This window comes from Manduca sexta, chromosome 14, assembly GCF_014839805.1.
Source record: "Manduca sexta isolate Smith_Timp_Sample1 chromosome 14, JHU_Msex_v1.0, whole genome shotgun sequence".
Lineage (NCBI taxonomy): Eukaryota > Metazoa > Arthropoda > Insecta > Lepidoptera > Sphingidae > Manduca > Manduca sexta.
This window is the reverse complement of record NC_051128.1, coordinates 10,649,066-10,676,775: the sequence shown is the minus strand read 5'-3', so window position 1 is coordinate 10,676,775 and position 27,710 is coordinate 10,649,066. Positions and strand designations below refer to the sequence as shown.

Here is a 27,710-nt window from a genome sequence, read left to right as displayed (position 1 = left end):
CACACAAACGATGTGTAGTTAACTTAGGTTTAGAAACTTAATTAATTTATTTGTTTTGTTTCTGTCACAACTGCGATTAAGGGCGGCTGTTGGAGATTGTAACCTTCGTCGTGACTTATTATTTTTTATATGTTCTATTTTTAGAACTAATTGTATTTTGTTTGCCATAGTTACTTCTCTTTAGTCCGAAATAAACACTCGTGTCAATAACATCTTTTTACTAACTTTATTTAATTACTAAGAACATATACCATATTTACAACAAATACAACTAAGATATTCGAGTAGTCCATATTATTACAACGCCGCATTGTCTGTTGTGTCGAAAGGTAATCTATTTAGTGCGAACTTTAAAAGGACTTTATCATATTATATTTTGGATAATGCTGTTAGTTAAAAGTACAATAACGAAATAATGTCAATGCTTGTTAAATGCTGAGACATCATATAAAAAATATTAAAAACTTGAACAAAACACAATCCTAAAGATTTTCCTCAAAGGACAAAGAAGTTGTAATTAAATACAGCGCCATCAAAGATTCCCCGAGCCATTGTTTCTAAAAAAGATTAATCAAAACGAAATCAGCGGCTAACGAAGCCAGTGCCGACGACGAATTTATGCAATCCGATTTAACCACGAAACGGCACCGGAGAGCTTTGGCGAGAGTCGAAACGACGCAAAGAAGTTGAAACACGTACAAACAATAACCATGGAGTAGCCCATGTGGAAGTATTATTTAATAAACATGAATATACAAGTAAAAGACACGCATGTAAAATTAGTAAAATTTTATCATTGGCACGTATTCAAACTTCATAAAATAAAATAAATTATTTAAATTATAAATATTTGGAATAACTTCATAGTACTCCAAATAAGTCACTACTACAATTTTGCTTATACCTATATTTTATATTTAGCTATATTAGTGTCCATTGCATTCGCTTTCGTTTCGCTGTTCAGCATAGCCATCCGAGCACGAGATAGCGAATTATTGACAAAGTGACGGCAGATCCGATTATGTAAAACTGTCCCATCGCGGTCGCACAAATATTCTTTGTTGGAACCAACTTGGATTTCTAAGGGTTAGTAAATTTCATAGAATAACAATTTGTACAAACTTGGGCGAATATTGTTGGAGAATTAGATTTTGGCAGTCGATAAGTTTTGGAAAGTTAGGACAATTTGTTTAGCGCCCGCCGCCCCGTGCTGAATTTTATAAACATTGGGCAGGTCACTTGCTCTATGTTCAACACTCCTCGCTATGAGTAGAATTACGAATTGCGTGCTACTAAAACATATTACACATTTACATTACTTTAAACATGAGTTAGATTTTATAATTCCAACAGGTACATGACAGGCCAGAAATGTTATTTACTGCATATAACGCTATAGCTGTAAATCCGACATACGCGCATATTCCTTTTGAAACTGTAAGACATCAGCTGTTAATCCAACATATTTTTTCTGAGCAAGTGTTAGTATCCTAGTTCTATAGACTAAACTAGGTACAGCGTAGCTTTACGAACTTGAACATAAGTCTTGTGGATGTAACACTATTTCTTTTTAGCTGACGTTAATGTGTGTGAGTTAGCTTCGTTCCGTAAGCTACTTTTCAGGATTTACGACACTAGGGCGAGTATTAAAAGCATAGATCTTTCTAGTACTTATCTGACTTGTAATGAAAGTTGGTAACATTTGTTATTCTATTTGTAGCTATTTGTCTAATGTGAGCGATTGTGAGTTAGTGGCACTGCTTTATTATTTTTTTTGTTAAGCAGTACTCAATGTATGCGAGCACTATTGTGTTGTGATATTAAGAATTATTCGCGTAATTTAACGGTAAACATTGACTTAAAATCTAAGTGTCAAGCCACAATCGCTGCCGGAGCGGCACTGTGAACGGTTTTGTGTCAGCAGTGACGAGCGAGCACACAGGTAAACGGAAGTTGAAGTAGGAGACCTCACAGAGCAGTGTGGACAGCGCCGCCGCGCCGCGCGACACTTGATATCTTTCCTCTCGGTAGCGAATAGTAGTTTTTATCCTCCAATCAAATTAGGTAATTTATTAAAAACCATTTCAGAAGAAATTAATTAAAAATATTTGCTACAGGCTCTTCAAAGATCACTTTGATATTATAGAAAAATCTTCGCCAACTTACAAGGTCGATTGTAATTACGTCCTTCCGGAATTTATTATTGCTTGTCTATTTGTCTCTCTTCTGATGTATAAAATATAAACTGTTTATTAGATTTTCCTGAGCAAATATTTTTTCAAATAGCGATGGAATAACTTAACAGTGGGGTCAAACTCGTGGACTAATGTTGTGTCATCAGAAAATATTAGTTTTGGGTTTGAATCTTGTAAAGTCTCCTTTAGGCTGATATCACGACACAATACTTGGACATTAGTTCCGACTCTCGATTATGAATATACTCTTATAGTAGCCATAACATTTACGCCTGAGACCGAATACTACATATCTCATTTACGAAAAAACAGAATGAATTGTTTCACACTGTTATTTTGCGAAAAACACAATTTTAATTAAATACGAAACAAATAACTAATTACGAACAGTAAACAATTATTAAAATTAACCTAATTATACTACATTGTTTTTCAACTTTGAATTAATTTAGACGAAATAATTTTAAGCTTTTATCAATTTAAAACTTTATTTTTATTAATTTCCGTCCATTAGGTATATACTTTGCTCAAATGTTATTTGCTTTCGTTTTATATTTTAGCTAGTCTTTGTGCATCGAACTCAAACAGCTTTGTAATAATTTATAAAGTCTCTTTAACTGCGCAAAGAAAAAGTCTGAGTCGGGAATCTAAAACTTTTATATTTAAAGCGGTCTCAAGGAAAAAGGATAAGCGTCGAGAGTAGCTTGAAGCTTCCATTAAACCTTATCAAAATGGAAATGCGTTTCATTATCTAGAGAAATGAGAATGTTAAGTCGTGGCTGCGTTTGTAGATCGCTGTGTGAAAATTATGTATGTCCAATGCAATGCTATTAGTACGTAGAATGTACCTAAAATGCGACCCCTCTCTCTTCAGTCGGTCCCTCATTATTGACTCTGTATCTTGACAGTGATATCTCTCCATCGGCTTCGATCTTCTGTCTGATGAAATGCTGTATTAATGGAGACACTCAACGCGCTGGAAACCTGGTCTATCCATCTTTTGGGGTGTCGTCCTCGTGGTATCTTTCCTTCCAACTATCCAACCATGAGCAGCTTTTCCAAATTGTCTGGTTCGAATATAACAATGTGACCAAGATTATTTTAATCCGTAGCCAAGTGAGTACACTGAACCCGACGGAAAATGTTACGGCGGCAGATGTTTCGGCCTTTGGTATGGTTGTTTGGCATTCTTGTAATACAAGTGAATAATGTTGAAAGATTTTGGATTAGAAACCCACATAATTTTTTTCCTGCTCAGAAGCGAAGTTTTATTACGTATGTGGCACGACACCGCTGTGAGGTCCCGGGTTCAAATCTTGGGTCGGGCAAAGTGGTGAGTTTTTTTGCTGAATGTCAGCCGGAAGTCTGGATTTTGTACCCGATATGGTAATAAGCTCGCCTCTTATCACATCGTGGGACGGAACACATAGGCTCAAAGTGGATGCCCTAGTCGTACCTCTAGTCTAGTCGTGCCTACCCCTAGAGTGTAATGGTGTGATGTGTATATAAAATTTTTGTTATGTAACTTTTTGTTGAGGCCAGAATAATTAGCATTTTAGTTAAATTACACGGTCCATTTATTTACGAAATTTATTTGATTACGGCAATATTGAGTTCCTAAGTCCGTAATTTAGCGGATAATTTCAATACAAACAAAAGAGCGGTGTCTCATTAAGCTCGAGTGACGCCATATCGTTATATCGGTGTAATGGAAGGATGGATATATATGTTGAGACGTGTTGATGGTTTTAGGTTCTTTATTTGACTGCACTCATTATACTAACTTATTACAATACGTTACATAGCTTATATACTAAGTACACACACTACACCTTCCCCCTTTGGGAAAAAATAAAATGTTTACACATTCTTATTTTTTTTATCTTATATAAAATTCTTATATTTTTTAATATAATATGAATGTAGAACAATAACACATGATACTTAAAAAAAACAATTATCCATTATATCCTGCAAATAAACTTTTTTTTTTGTTGTAACCACAAAACATACTTTATTCTAAACTTATGTTATACCTACAGAACGCTTGTCATATATTTCACATAGTTTTACAAAATATTTTTCTTTGTATTCTTCATCAACACAATATACTTTATTACTTCTTTCACTTTCTATCTTATAACGTACTATATCTTTATTATTCTCATCATTTATATTGTACATAATTTTACTTGACCATTTATCTATACTCTTCAAAAACTTTACTTTTTTCTTCATAGTATTCATAGTCTCAACATTTGTCAACATTTTAATATCTTTATTTTTATTCTTCACATCATCATTTCCCGTACTATATTTACTTGTTACTTCCTTTACTTTCATAATATTTATAAATTCATTATTTATTTTTATTCTTGGATATCCTATATTATATTTTCTTATCGCTCTTATAAACTTCTTAATATCTTTTCTATTATTTCTATGCTTAATAATTTTCAATTCCTTAATATTTTTATTTCTACAAAATACTTCTATATCTTTTATAAAATTCTTACCTATCTCTAAATACTTTAAGTCTAAATACAATTTCTTATTCGAAGGCACATAAAAACAAAACCCTTTATTTGATCTAACTATTCTTTTACTACTATCCTCTACATTATTCCCTAAAATCAATTCAATATCTTTAGATGTCTTTACTATCCCTTTTTCTGATTGATCAACATTTTCTGTTCGAGTTTGTTTTAAATTTAAAATATTATTATCCTTACAAATTTCGATTTTTTCTTGAGGCTTAATGAACTCTTTTTTAGGTTCTACTGACTCTATAATTGTAATTATATCGCATTGATTTTCATTACAAACATTTACGTCAGTACAAATATCAACTTGACTATCGTCACATACGGGGCTGGGATCAGATTTCATTACGCTGTTGTTTAAAATATTCAAACTGATGCACTCGGACGAGTCGCAATGCGATGATTGCTGATCTTGCCGAAAATGCACTCGCTATTGGACACCTTGTTTTGATGTGCTAATATGTTGTGCGAATGATCTATGTTTGATTTATTGTGAGATGTGACTTTATAGAAATTATTATAATTGTGAGACATGGGTTGAAATTTCGAACAATAATTATTATTCTGTCTATAAAGATGGGAAACACTATTATTTTTAAAATTATGTCCTCGTCTATTGCAGTTTGAATGGCTTGTGCCAACGAAATGAATTTTCTAGATGCTATTATTATACTTATTCGGTAGTTATTTAGACCATTTCTAAAGCAGTCAATTGCTAATTTCTCGTTTATAGGACGAAGTATATTTAATTTCGAATGATCCCCTTCGCATTGTGCATAAGTTAATTCTGTAAAAAGACCTTCTACTTCGGAGCCAAATACTTTTATGGGTCTATTTCCTTGTCTGCAATTAAGAAGTTGATTTTGTAAAGCAATGAATGATTTCTTTGGCAATAAATTTCTTTTCATATCTTCTAATAATGCTTCTAAATTAGAATAGTTTTGTTTTAAAGAATATTTAGCATGTTCTGTTAATCTAGTTTTAATACAAAATTATTTAATAATTGTTTTGAACTTTCATTAAGGATGCTACCGTAAAACTCAATATTATCAATTAATTGTCTAGTAATATTCTCATTTCCTGTCATGACTGGTAAAAACTCTATAGCTGTCTCTAAGTCAAAGTTTTCTGCCATTGTTACTTAAATCATGAATATTTAAGAACAAACAAAAGAATAATTTAAGCTTAGTTATTGAAATAGCAAAATAAAATATACCTCGTTTACCATGGTCTTTTAAAAATATGCTTTCAAAGTAAATAAATTTTAGAGCCTATTACTAAGTGTAAAAAACGAATTAAATATAAAAATGTAAAAAGGATATAAATTGTATCTTCTTCATGAAGACAGCTCGAAGCTTCGTGGCTCGACGATGCGGCTGGGCTGCTGCCTGGTACTGCGTGCTGGATGGGCCGGGCTATACCCTGGACTCCTTGGGCCGGGATTATCCTGGACACCGCTTGAACTTCTTGATTTATTTTCTTCTTCTTAATTATTATTTTATTTCATATATACTTCTTAGTCATATTTCTTCTTACATGTATTTGTCTACATTTCTTCCGTATTATTTTATATTTTTAAATCTTCACTCTTCATTCTTCCTTAATATTTACTTCCTTGAATAGTTTCATATTTCAATCTTCATTACAATTAATATTTATTTCTTGATAATATTTATTTTAATTCTTCATTAGCTTCTTATTATTATTTTTACCTTCTTCCATCTTCATTGAAATATAATTTTTTTTCTTCAATAACTCAAACAATTCATAGTACGTCGCGCGCTAGCACGGGGCTGCGCCGACGCGACTGGCTGGGTCGCCATGTAATGGAAGGATGGATATATATGTTGAGACGTGTTGATGGTTTTAGGTTCTTTATTTGACTGCACTCATTATACTAACTTATTACAATACGTTACATAGCTTATATACTAAGTACACACACTACATCGGGGCCGTTATTGTCTCCCAAGAATGCCGAGACCCGGTCGAAGCCGCCACGACTATAAAAGCCGCGGCTAACCGGCATCGACGTTACCATCACACTTATATTGAACCGCTTATAAAATTGAATAGCCATTCTTTTTCTATATCTATTTTTATTTTTAAAGTAATGTAATGAAAATAAAATGTCCTGCATCACGTATAGACTTAGAATTATAGCATTCAAGATTTTGTTAAATCCGTTAAGTAGTTCTAAAGTGTACCTGTTACCCCTAAACATTAACTTAGAAATTTACCTTTTATAATACGAGTGTAAATTTCTTACTCCGAAACTAAGAAACCCACGTTTGTAACAGAATTGCCGCGCGAACGACTCGCTCTTCATGCTCAAGACAAAGGTATATCTGTCATAATTTACTCGTCATATCATTTAGGAATGAGACGCGTGTTTTGGTTGTAATTAGTCCATTAATTACGCTTCTCGGGTTGGGAACAAAGTTCAGAGGGTCGCGACGCGTCGTGCCGCGAGCAAACAATTCCTCCCGGCCTAGTCATTCTTAACCCTTGAGAACGGACTCAGTCGTATAGGCAGATCAACAGCCCGCATAGTTTTTACGAGAAAGTACGATTCAATTGTTTTAGAACATAAAGGTTACATAGTTATAATACTTCGATTTTTCTTATTGTCAATACACGCAAGAGCCAACGTAATGACACAAGTGCGAAAGAAGAAGCGCTTCGTAACATCTCTGTTTACTTTCCACGAGCCCTAAGTCACCGCGCTACACCCTTTGGAAAACCCTAAAGTAGCCTCGGTCCATCTTTCGGGTTCAAGATGACTCCGTACCAAACTTTATCAAAAAGAGTGTTATTGTTTAGCCTTTAAAGCTTAGCAACCAGAGTTACTTTTGCATTTATAATAGTATGGATATCTAAATTTAATATATAATTCTCCCGAACGAAATTCCCGAATTCGTCCCTCAGCCACCCCATATCGAGGTTCACCTGAGTGTTGTGTTCATTACTGGTGTCTGCCTCTAATATCGCCATGTTTAACTGGAGATAAACTTGTGGGAACGCTCCTCGGTTTGTTTATTACGAGCTCTGTCTGAGGGATTCACACTTCATTCAAGCTATTGACGGTAGTTATTACAATATTGAATACATAGTTGTGTGGAAATTATCTATAGATTTCTTTTGTTGTATTTTCATAGTGTTAATGGCTATGATGAGAAGTTTTAGCGTCAAATTACTTGTTGAATAACTTTTTTTTATGCTGGTAACAAAGAGGTTACGCTGCGTTTGTCTATACAATATAGTTCAGCCAAGGGGACTTGTCGCATACAGTAAAATGCGCGCGGGAATTATTTCTGCGAACTGTTCTGCGGCACAGGATAACTTTTAATGAGGCATTGTGGCGAGTTCCACCATGTGTGCTCGATGTGCAGTCTGGTGCCTAACATATTTGTATCAGGCAAGCTGTTTCCTAGTAAATATTAATCTTACTTCTTATTATCCTTACATTATAAAACAAATAACCCCGCCGCGTCTGTCTGTACCGAACGGATTTCGATAAAATTTGGTAAGCATATAGCTTGAGACCCTGGGAGGGACATACGACTATTTTTAACCCGGAAAAACTTGTTCACGCGGGCGAAGTTACGAGCAAAAGCAAGTTATAAATGTAAATGTAAAAATGTTTGGATGTTTGTTGTAAGTAAGCCCAAGTAATACTTATCGAATTTGGATGAAATTTGACACAAGTGTATACTTAAGTCCTGGAATAATATATAGTCTACTTTTATACGGGTAAATGCACTCGTGAGAAATATCTGATTTTTTTATCTGATTGTTTTAGTTGATAGCGCTATGGATCGCTACTGTTAGTGATTTAGGATTTTTTTGTACTGGGAAAAGCCTAGTCTATTATATAATGCTCAACTAGATGATAGAGCTCCTACTGTAAATATTCAATAGATTGTTCATGCAGGAAACTAGTTGTTAAAAGTTAATGCAATCTACAACATGGTTGGACCAAACATTGGCCAACACAACTTTAAATATATTAAGATTCAGCTGCACTCGTGCCGGTCGAGATTGCGAATAGTATTTGAATATTTATCGCTCAAATACGGCACAATGGCGGATGTACACATTTGATTTCGATTTACTGAATCTATTTTCACACTGTGCCGGTTCCGAATTGTGTAAAATGGCTCTTATAATAGGATTTGAGTTTAGGCTATTGGGTTCCGTGCCGATGTATTCAAATTTTCCACCAGACATGACACAAAATGCTGTTGATATGTATTTGTTTTCATGTAATTAAGGTCAGGTGGTCTTATTCCATCTACGGGGTAAATCCGTCTTTTGCAATCACGGGCGTTCTAATCGAAAGGCAGTTTTGATGACCGTTTAGGTAAATAGGATTTTTGACTCTTACCTATACGGCTATAGGAGCTGTCCGTCGAAAAGAACGTAATTGCAAAAAGACGGATTCACCCCTATAGACGGAATAGAACACCCTGACCAGAGGCGGCTCGTGAAATTTTTTGATGGGGGTTCACAAAAAAATAATTGAAAAACTAGAGCTTACTATTTATTTTATTTGTATTTAGCCGCATTTCTTTTCACACTGTTTAATAAAAGATATACTGTATTGTTTCATTTTAAGCACAAAAATATCGCGCACAAACTATTTTTTAATACTCGGCGCGCGCACGGCACGGCTGGCTGAACAACTGAGTGACGCGTGAGCGGCGCTCCAGACCACGCTAATTTCTCATACGATATCTTTTGTTTCACGCGTCAGCCCGAGTCGATCTCTCTCTTTCGCACTCATTGAATACAGTACTACGAGTCATACTAAACTTCGTTTCATAGGAGCACAATCGCTGGCGCTCCACTCGTTACAAATTGACGCTACATGTACCTATATAGGTAATATAATAGACTTTTTATAGGCATAGTAAAATATGAAGAATGTAATGTGTGTAATTATTAAATTAGCTAAGTATGTAATTTTCGTGGGAGTGCACTGTACCAGCGCTCTTTCGGATGAGCCGCCACTGACCCTGACCTTACTATAAAATAACTGGCTCAGAGGGGTATTGACTGGAGCTGAATGAAAGATTGTCGGAATAATGGAATCGGGGTCCGAAATTTTGTCTGATAAATATACGCCCCCTATCACACAATGGGATGGAACACATATGGCGAAAAGTGGTTGCCCTGGTTTGTGTTTTTATTTTTTGCTATGAAATTGACTATTGTTTTAAATACATTGCTAAGATAAGCGATATTGAATTACTCGAACTAATCGGTAAACTAATCAATAGCAACGCCTTAGTAACTTTAATTATCAAATTGTAGTTCAGAACTGCCCCAATTTATGCTACATTTTAATATATTTCCAGCCTAAATTTAACTTTAAAATCAGCATTTAATTTGTACATAATAAACAAGTATGTAATAACATGTCAACATTTAAATTCCGTTTCTAGGATAAAGAAAATAGGAGATTTTTTCCATCATACGGGCACTGCACAGTGCCTTTACTACACCTGATGGTAAACGGAGCAGGGATCAGTGTTGAATAAAGAAAGCTGATCACCTCTCTCCAATAGACACAATTATTTCGGCCTGTTTGAACCGGATATACACAGGCTGATACCGGAACGCGACACACTTACGTGAGCCACTGTGACGGGTTTTAACACCTTGTGTACGGTAATCGCTATACGGGCGGATAAAATATATCCTACCGCCAGTAAAAATATTGTAATTGTCTTATTTAAAGAGTCGTCAGTACCTATGAAACCAATAGTGATCGTTTCTGAGATGTTTGTGTTGAAACACATAAACAAACATATTATTCAGATTCGTATCATGCCTTGGTTCACTACCCTTCTTATTTCTGTTTAAAGATGTGTTGTCGCTGTTAGAAGCATCAGAAGAAACGTTTTCATTTAAAGAAATAAATCTAATAAATAGTTCCTTCCGAATTGATATTCTTCCAATATGCGTGCAAAGACCGGACAACAATCTATTTTGTCCATAAATGGCCATGTCCGGTTATATTCGGCACCTGGCAGCCTTCCTCGACAGGGAGAGTATCGGTATCGAACAAACGAAAATCCAATCTCGCGGAATATTGAATTTGTTACAGCCAATGCAAATATCACTCTGCATGGATTTAGTGGGGATTTTGAGAGCGCGACATTATTTTGCCAGGGAAGTATTGTTATTCTAATATTTGCATTTATGAGATAGTGGATAAAGAAACGATATGTATATAATTGTGTTGACTAATTAGGCAATATAATGGTTTAGGAAGTTCATTCTTGAACAACAGTCGATTACAGCGAAATAATGACAACTCGGAGCCAACACTTTGTGTCCAGAGTCTAATACAACAATCGCCATCGTGCCTTAGATATCTCTAAACCCATACAAACATCTAAATTAAAAATATAAAGGTAAACGAATGTTTCTTGCGCTTTCAAAGAAAGCTTTTCATTATAAAGTACAGGTAAAAATATCTACCGGCCCGAACGGCGCATTATCTTGAATTGTTCTCTCAAATTCTCATTTGAAAAGCCATTGTTCATGCGACACGCTTTCAATCTTTGATGTCGGATACCATTTATTATAAAAGTCTGCGAATGACGTCGCGAGTGTTCCAGATGGAGCGTGCTGCGGAGAAGATGGTTACACAGGTCCGTTGTAATGTGACTATATTAATTTGCATAATTTCGTTAAGAATGATTTAAAAATTAAAATTTATATTTTATAGTGTCGGTAGATGTCTTGTGTTGTGTACAGTGTTTTGTCTAAATAAATAGGTCATAATCTAAGCAAGCACTCTTATTTTTCAGTTCGGTTATTGCAAAATATCCCCTAGATTTCGAACATATACATAGTAAAAATCCGGTATAGTAGCTCGTTCCGACAAATAGCCTTCCAGAGTCATGCGGCGTACATTCAGAAAGATATACTGCTTTGCTTCTGTTTATCAAGGAAGGCTGCGACGTCTCTTATCAGGCTTCATAATCTGTATTGTATGTAGACAATTATATCAATTATTTGGTGAAATATTACAATTTTGCAAAACATTAACTTTTCATGGAGTGAACTGTGGCTGTTGAATGTGGCATAACAAACATGACACGAAGTTCCGTGTCGTTTAATTATGAAGATTGTGATTGGTTGAGAGAACAACGCGTGACTCACACTCTAGTCTGTCGACGAATGACGGTGAAACGGCACGAATTCTCGTGTCGAGTTTTATACTACATTCTAACGGGTGTAAATTATATGTCTTTAGACAATATGTAAGATACCTGATTTTGTCATCAACAGCGACTACATAATGAACAGGGCGTCGTTACGTACGTATGTAAAGCGTTTTGCCAAATCGAGTGTTCACCCGTGTAATCTCTCTTATTTTACCCAAAATGTAATTCCCAGTATATTTACGTGACAGGGGCGTTTTTATTCAAATACTGTGATTGCTTTTATATGGTTTTGTGAATTCAACGAAATAATACAGTGAAACAGGCTTAATAATATCAGCCCTGTATTATATTTCCTCGCTTCATTCTTCAGATATGATCTGAATACCATGTAGTACCCCCTATTTACCAGGTAACACCGCACAATTTTTAGAGTAGGTAACATAAAAAACTAAATAATAATGTTTCCTGTTTACCCTTCCCTACCTCGTCCGGTATTCTGAAGCCTCGAGCTCATTCCTCTGTTGTGCTCGGTAGCACTCGCACACGCGCTTCGCATTAAAATTATTATTACAATGCCAAAGAGGAGCGCGCAGTCTCGTATTGAACATTATACAAGAAAAATCCGAAAATTAGAAGAACGAGAAAATCGAAAGAAAACTATATTTTCTGGCGATCTCAACATTGAAGGTACGATTTTATATTGGTGAAAAGTGAATGTATGTGGCTCTAAAATATGCGTTTCAAAATGCTTTGGGATTAACCGCGAGTTAATAACTCTGACATTGTTGAAACGAAACAAACTACATATAATAATTAATGTTTGTTGCATCGGGGTTGACCGCGAGTCTTCAACGATGATTATATAGCAGTAAATACGAACAAACTGAAATCAGTTGTATCGTGCCACTGCAAAATGCGGCCGTATACGGCTATAGCCCAGATTAATTTTTTCTTCAACTACCCTACGACTCAAATGTAAATTCCTCATTGCATTTTTAGACAATGAAGATCCGGAGTTGGTGGCTAACGACCACGATAATTCGATGGAGGAACCAACGGCACCAGATATTCCACAAGACCCTGAGATGCTACTTGCAACCCAAACGAACCAGCCGGAACCCACACTCGATGAAAACGATGAACTGGACCCTGAGCTCTTAACGGCTCTAGGAGAATCAACATCTGACATTCCGGAGTTTGGCGATAATATACATAGCAATTTATCAAATCTGTGGCTACCTCTATTGAGAAGGGGTATGCTGAAAGAAAACAAAGAAAAAAATATTGAAAGATTATTTGATACCGGGGAATTGTAAACTTCTTCAAGCGCCAAAACTAAACGCAGAGATCTCTGCCGCCGTGCCAGATATGGTGCGTAACCGTGACAAGACCGTGGCCGCAACTCAAAATCAACTTGGTGTGGGTATTTCAGCCATCAGTAAGGGTATGAATATCCTTCTCAATAGTAATGATAAATTGGAAGCATTAAAACACCTCAGCAACGGCTGCCGTTTGCTATGTGACTCCCATAACGAAGCTACGGCAAATAGAATAAAACTTATTACTCCTAGTCTAGATAAATCCATACTACACATGATAGTAGACACCGAAAGGGACGAAACCTTGTTCGGTGCGTCGCTGTCGGAAAAAATAAAGGCCGCAAAGGCCATTGAAAAACAGGGTCAGTTAATTAAAAAACCTGCTGTTAAGCCCCAAAAATCCACAGTTGTCCCGTCTAGCGCTCGACCTACATCTCTTCAGGGAAACTGGTCTGCGCCTCCTCGTTACCCGTCAGCGAACAGGGGGGGGGCGAGGAGGCTACAGGAGGCCGCTGACAACGGGAACTCGGCGCTCTTATGCGACGACACCAACGCAATCGCATCGAGCAGCACCGCAGGACAGACCACGTGCATCGGCTCTCAATCGCCGCTAGCGCAGGTACATGCGGGTAGACTTACCCATTTTTATGATTGTTGGACAAAAGTTACAAGTAATAGTGTCATCCTTGATTGGATAAGATATGGATATGCAATTCCTTTTAAAACACCTGTTAGACAGTGTTTTAGGCCACAAAATAACTTTTCTCGTGCAGAAAAACTAGACTTATTGATAGCAATAAACAAATTAAAAAAGCTAGGAGTTATCTCGAAGTGCAAAGATACAAAAGACCAATTTATATCTAATATATTTCTCACCCCAAAGCCAAACGGTGAAAAACGTTTTATATTAAATTTGAAACCGCTGAATAGGTTTGTCCAAAACGACCATTTCAAAATGGAGGATTACAGAACGGCATGCAAACTTATACCCCGCAGGGGATATTTAGCTACCATCGACTTAAAAGACGCTTACTTTCTGATACCAATCCGACTTGCGGATCGTAAATATTTAAGATTCCAGTTTCAACCACATAATTCAACTAAAATCGTAACGTATGAGTTCTCAGGCATGCCATTCGGATTATCCGTTGCCCCGCGAGTTTTTACTAAAATCATGAGAGAGGCCATAGGATACCTAAGACACCGCGGTCATAAATCGGTTTTTTATTTAGACGATATTCTGTGCATCGGAGATACCTACCAACAGTGCTATATAAATGTTAAGGAAACATTAAACTTACTTAAATGCCTAGGGTTTGTCATAAATTATGACAAGAGCAATTTAACTCCTAGGCACACTTGCAAGTTTTTAGGATTCAACTACGATGCAATAAGTCTAAATTTGTGTCTACCCCCCGATAAGCGAAGTAAAATTATGGGGCTAATAATAAAGTTCTCAAAACTTCCTTTATGTTCTATTCGTGAATTTTCACAACTTATTGGCGTCTTGATCTCTGCTTGCCCTGCGGTTAAATATGGATGGATGTATACTAAGATTTTAGAACAACAAAAATACTTAAGTTTATTAAAATATGGTAATTATGATACAAAAATCACACCATCTAAAGTTATTTTAAAAGATCTGCACTGGTGGTCTAGGAATATTCAAACTACAGTTAACTTCATAAGACAGCCAAATTACGACATCGAAATTTATACTGACGCTTCACGCTCAGGTTGGGGGGCCGTCTCCAATGACGCCAAAAGAAGCGGTAGGTGGAAAGACACAGAAAAAATACATCACATTAATTATTTAGAACTAATGGCAGCGTTCTTGGGATTAAAATCTTTCGCTAATGAACTTAGAAACTGTGCCATATTACTTCGTATCGATAATACAACCGCTATAAGTTATATAAATCGTATGGGTGGGGTACAACATGCACACCTAAACAACTTAGCTAGAAGTCTTTGGCAATGGTGTGAACAAAGAAATATCTGGATATTTGCTTCATATGTAAATACTAAAGAAAATAAGGCTGATGCCGCTTCTAGAGCAGTAAACCCCGACACGGAATGGTCTCTCTCCGATAACGCATTTAAAGACATTATACGTCATTTTGGACTACCAAAAATTGATCTCTTTGCATCACGAGAAAATGCCAAGTGTCCGAAATTCGTTTCATGGAAACAGGACCCTGATGCTGTAGCCGTAGATGCTTTCACACTAAATTGGAACTTAGACTACTTTTATGCTTTTCCACCTTTTTCTCTTATTCTAAGATGTCTAAGAAAAATCATCGACGATGAAGCCAACGGTATATTGGTCTACCCTTATTGGCCATCACAACCTTGGTTCCCTCTCTTGCAGAACCTGATAGTCTCAGATGTGCTTTATTTGAACCCTAACAAATATCTCTTACAATCACATTTCAGAGATCACCATCCCTTACACAAGAACCTTACCCTGGGTGTCGCGAGGCTCTCCGGCGGGCGTTCATTCGGCACGGCGCTTGCACAGAATCGTCAACACTGATGCTAGCATCGTTCTCGGACAGCACAATTAAACAGTATAATTCGTGTTTAAAGGTTTGGTGGCAATTTTGTATGGCTAATAAGATAGAAGTAATGGATCCATCAATACCATCTGTTCTCACCTTTTTAACAAAACAGTTTAATAATGGTTGCGCTTATGGAAGTCTAAACACATATCGGTCGGCATTATCAGCCGTGTTACATAATAACATAGGCTCAGACAGTCGTGTAAAACGTCTCCTGAAAGGCGCATATAAATTAAGACCCACTAAGCCTAAATACCATAATACGTGGGATCCTCAACTAGTCCTAAACTTAGTATCAACTTGGTTTCCCAATAGCGAGATATCACTGGAAAAAATTACTAAAAAACTTGTTATCTTGCTAGCAATATGTACTGCCCACAGAATGCAAACTTTTTCGCTCATTAAACTCGAAAACGTATCGTATTCACGAGATGGTGCGAAGATTAAAATTACAGATATAATTAAAACTTCCGCACCAGGTAGGCAGCAACCTACTCTATTCTTACCTTACTTTAGAGAGAATACAAGTATTTGTCCTGCGACCGCACTCTCAGATTATATTTCTTTCACAAGTAATATTCGACCTGAGAACACGAATAATCTTTTGCTAACCTACAGACGGCCACACAAAGCTGCCACCACTCAGTCCCTCAGTAGATGGGTGAAACAAGTACTGTACGAGAGCGGCGTTAACATTGACGTGTTCGGTGCTCACAGCACCCGACACGCGTCCACGTCAGCTGCTAATCTCGCTGGTTTAAATATCGATATCATTCGGAAAACCGCCGGATGGTCTAGCTCATCTAACTCCTTTGCCCGATTCTATAATAGAATTATTACGGATGAAGGCGAATTTGCTAGAACCGTTTGCCTTTCAGCAAATCTGTAATTATAATTATCAAATACATAAAAGACTGATCCATAATATACATTTGTAATTAATACTTAAGTGGAATTGTATAATTAATTATATAAATACTTTGTCAACCTAACTATAAGTCTAAACTCAATCAAAATAAAGCGTAGTACAATAGTTTTCGTTCTTCTTTCTCCAAAACTTTCATCTCTTAACATCTACATGGTATTCAGATCATATCTGAAGAATGAAGCGAGGAAATATAATATATGATCAAACGAACTTCCCCGATGTGAAGTTCGATCATTATTATATGAGGCGCTTCATTCGAAGATATGATCACCCTCCCTCCCTATATGCATCCCAAGGTAAGAAAGTTTTGTAAGCTCGTCATCTACCTAAACTCTGAAAAATGAGCTCGAGGCTTCAGAATACCGGACGAGGTAGGGAAGGGTAAACCGGAAACATTATTATTTAGTTTTTTATGTTACCTACTCTAAAAATTGTGCGGTGTTACCTGGTAAATAGGGGGTACTACATGGTATTCAGATCATATCTTCGAATGAAGCGCCTCATATAATAATGATCGAACTTCACATCGGGGAAGTTCGTTTGATCATATATTATATACTTACCCACTGCTGAGCACGGGCCTCCTCTACTACTGAGAGGGATTAGGCCTTAGTCCATCACGCTGACCTAGTGCGGATTGGTAGACTTCACACACCTTCGAAATTCCTATAGAGAACTTCTCAGATGTGCAGGTTTCCTCACGATGTTTTCCTTCACCATTAAAGCGAACGATAAATTCACAAAGAATACACACATGATTTTAGAAAAGTCAGAGGTGTGTGCCCTTGAGATTTGAACCTGCGAACATTCGTCTTGGCAGTCCGTTCCACACCCAACTAGGCTATCGAAAAACAGAAACAGGCTTAGCAAACTGGAATATAATAATGCAGACATATATGGCGGTCTTGCCTTTTTTTATACGAGAATGACAACTGCACCTGAAGATAAGTGGAGAGGGGTCCAATGGAATGTCAACTGACGCGAGATGATTACCCCCCGGCAGTCGACATATTTATGTCGGCCTGTTAGAACTAGATGTACACAGGCTGATCCCGGAGAGCGAAACATTTATATGGGCCACCGTGGCGGGTTTTTACACCTTTTGTATGGTGGTCGATCCTGGCGGCTATAAAATATATTCTACCACCAGCGTGCCTTATCCTATAAACTATAAATTAAGTGTATTATTTGTCCATTTGACAGAATAAGGGTACGAATGTCTGTTGTGTTATGCTACTTCCCATGTATAAACGCATAAGTTTGTATTGTTTGGTGGTTTTGTGTATCGATGTGTATGACACGTAGCTCAAGTGCAGGATTATGACTATTTTTATGCCAGAAACGCACGGTCAGTATTTTAATCTAGAGAAGGCTTTTCACACCTAGGTATACCGCATTTTTTTTTATAAAACTGAAAATGTCTTGCAAATATAAATCGTAGTGCGCGTCGCCTCTTTCTATAAGGGAAGTTTCCTTCAAAACTTTTCACTCGGAGATGAAAAGTGCTCCGTTAGCCGTCGCACAACGTCCCCGCCATTAGCGCGGTCCTGGGAACTCTTATACAGCTGCATTTTGATGAGTTGCTTCTAGAAAACGACTCGAACAAGAATTCTAAAGTTTTATTATGCACTAGGTTATACCCGCGGTCCCGTTTATTCGTGTATGAATAGTTAGTGCGGAATGCACCGCATTTTCTGTAATAGAAAAAAAAAACCGAAATGATTAATAAAATAGTCGCAATATGTACTACAGTTACAATGCACTTTGCATAGTCGCGACACGTCGCCAAAGTGGTGACACGTCAGGGTCGGTGACCCTGACGTGTGACTTTTACACCGCCAAAGTGGTGACTTTGGCGGTGTAAAAGTAGACATACAGCCGCTGTAGAGGAACAGATGGTTACGTTCCTCTATGGAAGGGGAAGATTTTCAGTCAGGCAGATGTTGCTTGTGACCGGCCGCGGCCCGTCCGACGGTTCCTTTTCCTATGTGGTATATATGCAGCGCGTCGCTCAAATTGTGCAAGCATAATTCAGGATCGTCTGTCGCCATCTTGCGTGATTGCTATGCGATAAATCACTATAGTTGTGTCAATACCTCATAGGTCTTCTCGAAGTTCCGCTGATGTTGACAAGATCGCGGTAAGTTACTAATTGTACCGCTATACTTGCGTTAATGAACAAGCGAGTTCACTCACAAAGCAAAAGATTACTTGCAAATTATTTTCAGTAAAAGCATATAATATGATGTACATATTTTCTTTACTTTAAATTTAATTAAACGTCAACGCAATCGCTTGAAACTACTTTAATATTGTTTTGTGACCTTACTACCCGCGATGGTGTGGACTGTGGTACAGGTGCGGATCGAGAATTTCGAATAGGGGAAAATTACAATATAACGAAGACGAAGGAAAATAATTTAAATTTATTTCCTATTATTTCAAGGATTTTATTTGATCGTGACACGCTTAATGATAATCTTAGATCTGATAGTACGTCCGTTTGATTTGTAAATTTCGACTTCGTAGAGCGTCATAGCTTCCCTTCCAACCTGAATAGATACCCTTCCGAGCCAATTCTTGTGCGTTTGGTCTCCACACCGAATACATGCCTATGCACAGGGGGCACATTTGTCGCCGTTCTAGGCATACAGTTAAGTGTGTATACCCCATGGTTGCCAATTAACGTCGAGGCCTATAAGGGTTCGCGAACATTCCCTGGCCTTCTCCCCTCCTTCCTTAAGAGGTCTCCTCATCCTTCCCCCACACTTCCTTCCCAACTATCCCTCCCAACTTTCCAGAGCCCTGCAGCCGCTAAGCCGGGGGATTCCAGTATCCCATTCGCAGGTTCCCCCGGTGTTGACTGCGGGGTCCGATACCTAAAAAAAACTGAATTTGATGAAACATTAATGAAAAAGCCTACTTGCCGTGTACTGCTTTTTTAAATCATTTGGTATTTCCTCGTAGCTTTGCACCCGTCCCTGTGCTATATTGACCATCGCCTCGCCATGGCTTCGGATTATGGTCACAGTACCATCGATACGTTCAGGTACATACAGGGTACAAAAGATCACCGAGTTTTGTGTTCGCTTTAGTGTAATCTTTGATTTGTAAAACGTTGTATTCAGCGTTGAGAAATAAGTTTTAACATTACGATAAGGTAAGTTGTTCATGGTCCACTACTAAGGCATTTAAAAGCGCTTATTGAAACAACCACTATAGGTATCAGAACATAATGTTTGCGCAACCGATACTAAAAAAAAAGTGATTAAAGTGGGGTTGTTATTCCTATAGAAAATCGCCCTTACCAACCTGTATAGATTTTTCCGTCCCTTAGTTATATTCCTGTGCCCGATAGATCTATGATTATGTGTTTGATTATACTATTAAAAACATATATTTTTGTTAACATTAGGGACTGCAATAAATAAAATTAAATGCAACAGCACGCTATCACTGAAAGTATACAATGTAATTGAAAATTATAAACTGACCAGGAAAACAAATAATCTGCATTGGTAGTGGCACTTATTCTCATTTTGTAAGTTAACATTTTCAGTATGAGAAATTCGTTCTACTTTGCCACAACGTAGTGAGGATTCCTATTTTTCTGCTCAGGTTATAATTTTACAATAATATATTATTCTTCCCGTGACCATGACGGCTGCTTCGAAACGTCGGGAGAAAGTTATAATATAAAAAACTGCGTTAAAATGCGCAAAATAGTTTTATTTCAATATTATTCTCATTTAACTATCACATTAAGCAACATTTTAAGTCATTTACGAGCGATTAGTATGCAAATAACAACGTATTAGCAGAGCAGTTACTTCAAATGTATTTTATGTATTTTTTATTGTAGTATGCGTTTTATTACTATGAAGGGGCAGGTTTACTTAATTGAAGCATACAAAGTAGTTGGCGTTTGTATAAAAAAAAGTCAGGCAGAAATATTGCACGTAGTGCACCTCATTGAACCAGGCACATGCTCGGTGCACGTGGAGGGATGTCTTCCTGCGGGATCTCTATGGAGAAATTATAGGGTTTGCTCAGGGTGTATATTATATATAACATATAATTATATACATGACACATGTTTTTTTAATTCAATGACGAAATGTTTTTAACTCAAACTAAGTATTGAACTCACAAGTTCCTCCCTTTGCGTCAATATTCTACCCTGTATTGTAAGCAACTAAGCAATTATAATGAATTCAGTAATTGTTCCTTCCATTGAAAACAACACGTATTCTGTTAAAAATTGGAGCGTTGATGAACCGACTTTAAAGAAGAGAGGCGGCACGTACTCGTACAGGCACATGTAAACGTATCATTATGTCCTCGTGTAAACTAGTCCGTATATTGTGGGTATCGTGCAATACATATCGTGTAGGTTAAGAGCTAGAAATACGACATATTTTTTTGAATTAACCTGTGGACTGCCTTTCTATGGGAAAAGTGATTCGCAAATTCAATTGAAAATATAAAAATATGTTCAAATATTACCACTGTAATAAAATATATATATGTAATTCCCTAAAATTGCTTGTATGTATACTTCCCTAATGGGAGGTTTTAGTTCACCACGCTTTTCTTATATAGGTAGCAGATCAAATAATAAACATTCCTATGGAAAATTCTCAACTTTGTTAGTTTCTGTACGATATTTCCCTGTCATTAAAACGAGTTCATAATATCAGAGAATATTGTATACAAGTACCCGATTATAACCTGTTTTGTGTGTAATGAATAAATAAAAAAAATAAAAATAAATAAATGTATCTTTACTTCGACTTGATCAGTTAAACAATGAAAAGCGCTAATTGTTGTTTTTTATAATATTTTAGCAGAACACAAAGAGAGTGTGTAGCTCCCCTCGCGACGTAGCGTTTATTTGAACACCAATAATCGTTATACATAACAGCTGTAGGCCTGTTATCTGCACTCGCTCGTCGGCTCGGTACCAGGTGATTACGTCTATGGAGTTTTTTTCGTAAGGTAGGCTCCAGTGTTCTCGGGACGCTAAAGGTAATTAATATTAATATTTTTTAAATTGTAAATAACCGTATTTGCTTACAATTCAATGGTTACAAATTACAAGTTTATTATGACAAAAAAATAACATACTTTCCAGGAATACCCAAACTAGGCTAGTTTAAAAAAAAATGCTTTATTCATCACGTAGGCGAACATAGTTGCATTTATGATAAGTCAAGGTACATGGGAATATTTAATTATTACTTAAATGAATTAGCTTATATAAGCAAAGACAATTTATATTGAAAATAAAATAAATGAAAAATATACTTAGTAAACAAAGAAGCCAGCTCGGGCTGGCAGGGAAGAAGAAATAAAATTATGTATATATGTATTTTTGAATAAGCAATAAGGGAGAAACGCGTCGCGATCCTCACCGGTGAGGACAATAAAAGCCCTAACCTAGCTAACCTACCAATTTAACCTTTTTAATATTTATGATACCGGATATATCTTGAACCGGAGTGTATAATAAGTTTAGATGTTAAAAAATCGCTTTACTAGTACGTCTCGTCCCGTTCGTCCTCGATTTTGCCTACTATGTGAATTTGGTGAGTATGCTGATGTAAGTTACTTGGCAGCGATCCACCCCAGTAGACGTCCCATGTGCGAGCACCTGAACTTTGGTTCATGAAAAGTGACATATCAGCGTGTTAGAAGCAATTGCCCTTTCCTGCAAAAGTAAAAATAATATAAAAAACATAACCCTCTTTCTGCAGTCGCGCAATAAGATACCGGTATCAAAGGAGTTTGATAAACTTATAAAAGCGGCCAAATTGATCGAATTTTTCCGCCATATCTCGGTAAGAATGCGTAATTTCTGTCCGGGATTTTCTAAATTTCGCCGCTCTTTGTGTTAATTGTTCAAAATGCGTTCCATCCGAAACATTCCTGTTATGTACCCGGTGGAATTTTTGCGCTGTTTATTGTGAAACAGTCGTAGCACAGCGGGGAGCGGGACGAAGTCCAAAGTCGCGGGCTCTATTCCGAGGCTTTACTTTGTAGCAGTTATAAGTATTTTGTATGAGGAACATTAATAAGGCTGATTTTAAAAAACGACGTTATATCTCTCGATGGTAGAAGAACGTATAGGTTTGCCTAGTAAAGCAAGCCAATATGAGATCTGGTAAGATGTACGACTGTTCCCAACAGGACTCGAAATGAGCAACCGAAGGATTTTTTTGGAAGTAGGTCGCTATATCGTGGTACAACGTGTATCCAACATTATCCCAGTGATTATAACAAGAATGTATAAATGTCTATGTGCAGCGTTTTAACTGTCAATTATCACGGTATAAATAGAATCTAAAAGTGAAAAATCCGCTTAACTGTACATTGAAGAACAAACGTGAAGTATTCCATTATTTTATGAACAAAATGGATGTTCTATAGTGTCGATAGTCGGATTATTTATGTTTCTATTCACCCCATTAAGTATTAGGTGCTTTAATTTGTGTATAAATCGTGTACATATTAAAGTCTTTAGTATTCTATAGATACAAAAGACGTGCTATTCACAGTGAGGCACGATTGCGAGTGTTGTATTAGAACATTTGACACGGTATACAATTGCTCTAGTTAAACTATTGTGCAACAACGAAGGTTATGATTACTAATTATGTTTTAGTTTAATTAGTGCCACGAAAACTTTGTCGGTTGTATACTATATACGTCAGGACAAAATTAAATTAGTAACAGTGTGCATACTAATTTAATTTTGTGTCCTGAAACAAATACATACAAATGGTATCGCCACACGAGTAAGAATATTCACGGAATTTATTTGTTGTATAACTTTTATAAACGTGTTCTGAAATATTTTATTTATTATACGTATGTAAGTCACTGTCAAAACATATTTTAAATTCGTGATATACTTATGATTTTAAATAATTTATAAAGTTAATAAAACAAATGTCATACCAATTTGCTTCCGTAGAAAAGTTATATATTCTTCAAACTGTGTTATTGGAAATCATCGGAAATTCAAAAACTGCGCCCTTGGAGCAATTTGTACGATGTCATCCGAATATATTATTGACAATCGACGATAAGTTACTCGATCGACAGACTTACGCAGCTTACTTATTTATTTTATGTAATCTATACATAACATAATTATGAAACAAAGTTCCCTTTTCTGTCTGTCTGTATGCTATCGATTTTCTCAAAATCTACTAGACGGATTTTTATGAAATTTGGTATAGAGTTAGTTTGAGACCCTGGGAAGGTTATAGGGTATTTTCTATCTCGGGAAAATATATAGCGGTACTTTTATCCCGGGAAACTCCTTCACGCGGACGAAGTTGCGAGCAAAAGCTATTTAGAACTAACTTTAACTACAGGAGGGAGGAAGGAACGGCGGCAACTAAACGCGTCATTGTAGAAAATTATGAAATGTTTTTGATTGTTGCAGCATGATTTTTCTGATTGCGTTCCTCGCGAGTGCTGCGTCGGTGAGCGGTTTGTTCCTGGGCGTGTCGCGCGCAAACCTGTACACATACCCGCCTGGAATACTGCTTGAAGGTCAGCTTTTACTAAACAATTCAAATTCTCTTTAAATATATGTAAGTCTGGTGTGTTCAGTTTTGACGGCCTTTGCTTTTATCCTAGGCATTGTTGTATATTTGGTGCGCCGGGCGTGCAGTGCTTTATTATTAAAGTAGATATTTTCCTTAGATTAGACGTCGGTTTAGGGCGCACATACAGTGCGGGTGGAGGAACGCAAAACGACAAACGCCTACCATTTGTTGACCGTCCCAACACATTATATGGTCTGACAATGAAAAGGAACCTTTATAGCGGCAATACCAACATAGTCAGTGGTTAAAAAAAAACAAGCTCCGTATTATCCGTTTACGGCCGGCATTACTTAGAGTCCTTCACCGTATTTTAATGTTATTTACCCTTTCCAGACGAGTCGGAGTATGACTTCATAGTGGTGGGCGCGGGGGCGGCGGGGAGCGCGGCGGCGGCGCGGCTCGCGCTCGCCGGACATGATGTTCTGCTGCTCGAGGCGGGCGGAGACCCTGACCCTATCTCTAAGGTGACTTCCTTTTAATTGACTGATCAGTGACTATTACTGTAAGCGAGGATCAGCAGTGGCACGAATTTCGTGACACCGAGCCGTGATGCTCGGGGAATCTCATGGAACATTAATCTGTCTTTATCAAATAGCTGACAGACCAATGAAACTCGGCAGTTTGTATTCTTCTGTCTTATATTAAAGTTGGGGAGAAACTTTCTGATGCCACTGTGCTATAAGATAACTGTGCGAAGTCTCAATGGTGAGGTTGGGTTTCATCCATTTGTTTTATTCATTCATTCAAACATGTTGACAGCCCAGCAATTGCAAATAAGGGCGAATTTCTTCTTTTTTAAAAAAAAATTACCTGAACTCTGAAGGTAACACCATTGAAGTTGTTGAGTAATATTCAACCAAATTATCGATAAAGAAATAAAATGTTCATTTCGTATATAGTTTTTTAACAACTGTAGTCATAGGTCTAACTAATAAAACCATTTCACTAATCAGATTCCCTCCGCATCAATGGGTCTACTGGGCTCTCCAATAGATTGGCAGTACAAGACGCTGCCTAATAATAAATCTTGCCTGTCGATGCGCGGCCGCCAGTGCCATTTCAATCGCGGCAAGTGCCTCGGCGGCTCCACCACCATCAACTACATGCAGTACACGCGTGGCAGCCGCTGCGACTACGACAACATCGGCGTCCCCGGCTGGACCTGGAAGGACCTCAAACCCTACTTTCTTCGCTACGAGGGTCTTCAGGTTTTGGATAAGTTCCCTCGCTCCTCCATCCCTTACCATAACACCAGCGGCCTCATGAAGATCGAGTACTTTGATGATCCTCAAATTCCGTGGCGTGGGAGATTCATCGAAGGCATGATGGCGCTTAATTATCCTTACAATAGAGATGTGAATGGAAGAACTCAAATAGGAGTTTCGAAGATCGTGGGGTATGTGTACGAGGCTGAGCGGATGAGCACTGCACGAGGATACCTCGCGCGCGATGACGTTAAGACCAAGCTCAAAGTCGCCAAGCATGCGTACTGCACTGGTGTCATTATCGGAAAAGGTAACGTGGCACAAGGCGTCACTGTCGTGCAGAACAATGTTACATACAGAATTTACGCGAGGAGAGAGGTGATATTGAGCGCAGGCGCCGTCGGCACCCCCCAGATACTCCAGTTGTCGGGCATCGGCCCCGCCGACCACCTCCGCCAGATGGGTATACCTGTGCGTGTAGACCTGACCGTGGGGAACGACATGAGCGACCACGTGCTGCCACTGATGTTGATACTGGTAGACAAGAATGCGAGTATAATTGGGGATCTGCAGGAAGTGGCCGGCGCCGCGATCTCGTTCGGACAGTATATCATCTCTCGTACAGGTCGGCTCGCCTCAAATGGTATTACTGATGTTCTTGCATTCTCTAATATGGATTGCTATGATGAAGAGACACGACGACTGCAGACCAACGGATCGTGCTGCGAGCTGCCCTCCTTGCAACTTATTTGTGCTTACATCGATCGTAAGCTCTTGCAACTTGGCAAACCGTTTTTCCAGAATGCAATTAACTTTAACGATGACGTCATCGACCAGATAAGTGAAGTTAACGGCGATTACGCGATAATCGTGATGTCTCCTATCATTCTGCAACCGCATTCCCGCGGGAATATACGTTTGGCGAGTTCGGACCCACAGCAACCACCCGCCATCTTTCCCAATTACTTAGGCGACTCGCGCGATGTGGACGCCATGCTGAAGGCCATCACGGTGGTGGAGCACTTGGTAGAGACGCCGCCGTTCAAGCAAAACAACGCGTCGATTTTCCACATCAGGTTGCCGTGTCCATCGATCGAGACGGATAAGGCGGGGTACTGGCGGTGCTACGTGCGGCACATGACGTACGCGGTGTTCCACGCGGCGGGCACGTGCGCGCTGGGGCGGGTGCTGGACGGCGAGCTGCGCGTGCGCGGCGTGCGGCGGCTGCGCGTGGCCGACCTCAGCGCGCTGCCGTACGTGCCGCGCGGCAATACTGAGGCCGTCACCATCGCCATCGGGGAGAGAGTCGTCGACTTCGTGCTCCAGGATATTTCAAACTCCTAAACCTTAATATGTTTTTGTTTAATAAATTATAATTTATGTCGCCTACCTGGATAGACCGTTGAGCCCAAAGTGAAAGTCGAGCGTACGCCCTTAGAAAAAGCCTCAGTTATCCTTACAACACCTCCGCGCCTCTAGAGTCTCGAGTCTCAGACAGAGGGATGAATGAATTGTTATTACACAGAGATAGCACGATCTATCTTTTATAACCCTCTGTGTCGCGATTTAGATATTCTGTCTCGAGAATGCGGAAAATAAGTATGTTGAAAGGCATAACAAATTTCTTAGTTTTTGTTAGAAATTTGTCATGGCAAAAGAATATAAATCCATCACATACTTAATATTATTATTTATTGCTTTTCTCTTTCTGCAAATATATAATAAATTTATTAAATCCCACAAGTTCAGGGCCGAAAACAGACGTCAAGATACTACTCTGTTCTTTTAGGTAGATATTTTAAACTTTAATCTGTAGACGAGCTTCGGCTTAAAAATATCATATCAGATGTAATTTTGTTGCGCCGCTATGCAGCGACGTGTGTAGAAATCATAAGACATTTAATTTAATACGTGACTTACATAAGAGCAACGTCTACCCCTGAACAAACAACTCGATATAACCACTAAAGTTGTTTCATTATACACGATTTCTGTGCACGACAGTAATATCAGACCAATTAGTTGTGTGTAGAGTTGGCTACAACAGGCCTGATGTTCGTACAATGCAGTTGGGAATAAATATTGGATGCGCTGTGACTGTGAGGTATTCAGCGCGTCTTCGCTGGCAGACGGAATGGCATCCAATATTAAAGCCGCAC

General features: G+C 38.0%; 1 protein-coding gene and 1 pseudogene across 1 annotated transcript; both read left to right on the top strand.

Moving 5' to 3' along the window:
- Positions 1-12,403: 12,403 nt before the first annotated feature.
- Positions 12,404-17,039, top strand: LOC115447542 (annotated as a pseudogene).
- Positions 17,040-21,678: 4,639 nt separating this feature from the next.
- Positions 21,679-26,895, top strand: LOC115447543 (glucose dehydrogenase [FAD, quinone]). Its single transcript, XM_030174657.1, has 4 exons — positions 21,679-21,755; positions 24,181-24,290; positions 24,680-24,810; positions 25,300-26,895. The coding sequence occupies exons 2-4, from the start codon at positions 24,182-24,184 to the stop codon at positions 26,893-26,895; spliced, it is 1,836 nt and encodes a 611-aa protein (XP_030030517.1). The 5' UTR covers positions 21,679-21,755; position 24,181.
- Positions 26,896-27,710: the final 815 nt, after the last annotated feature.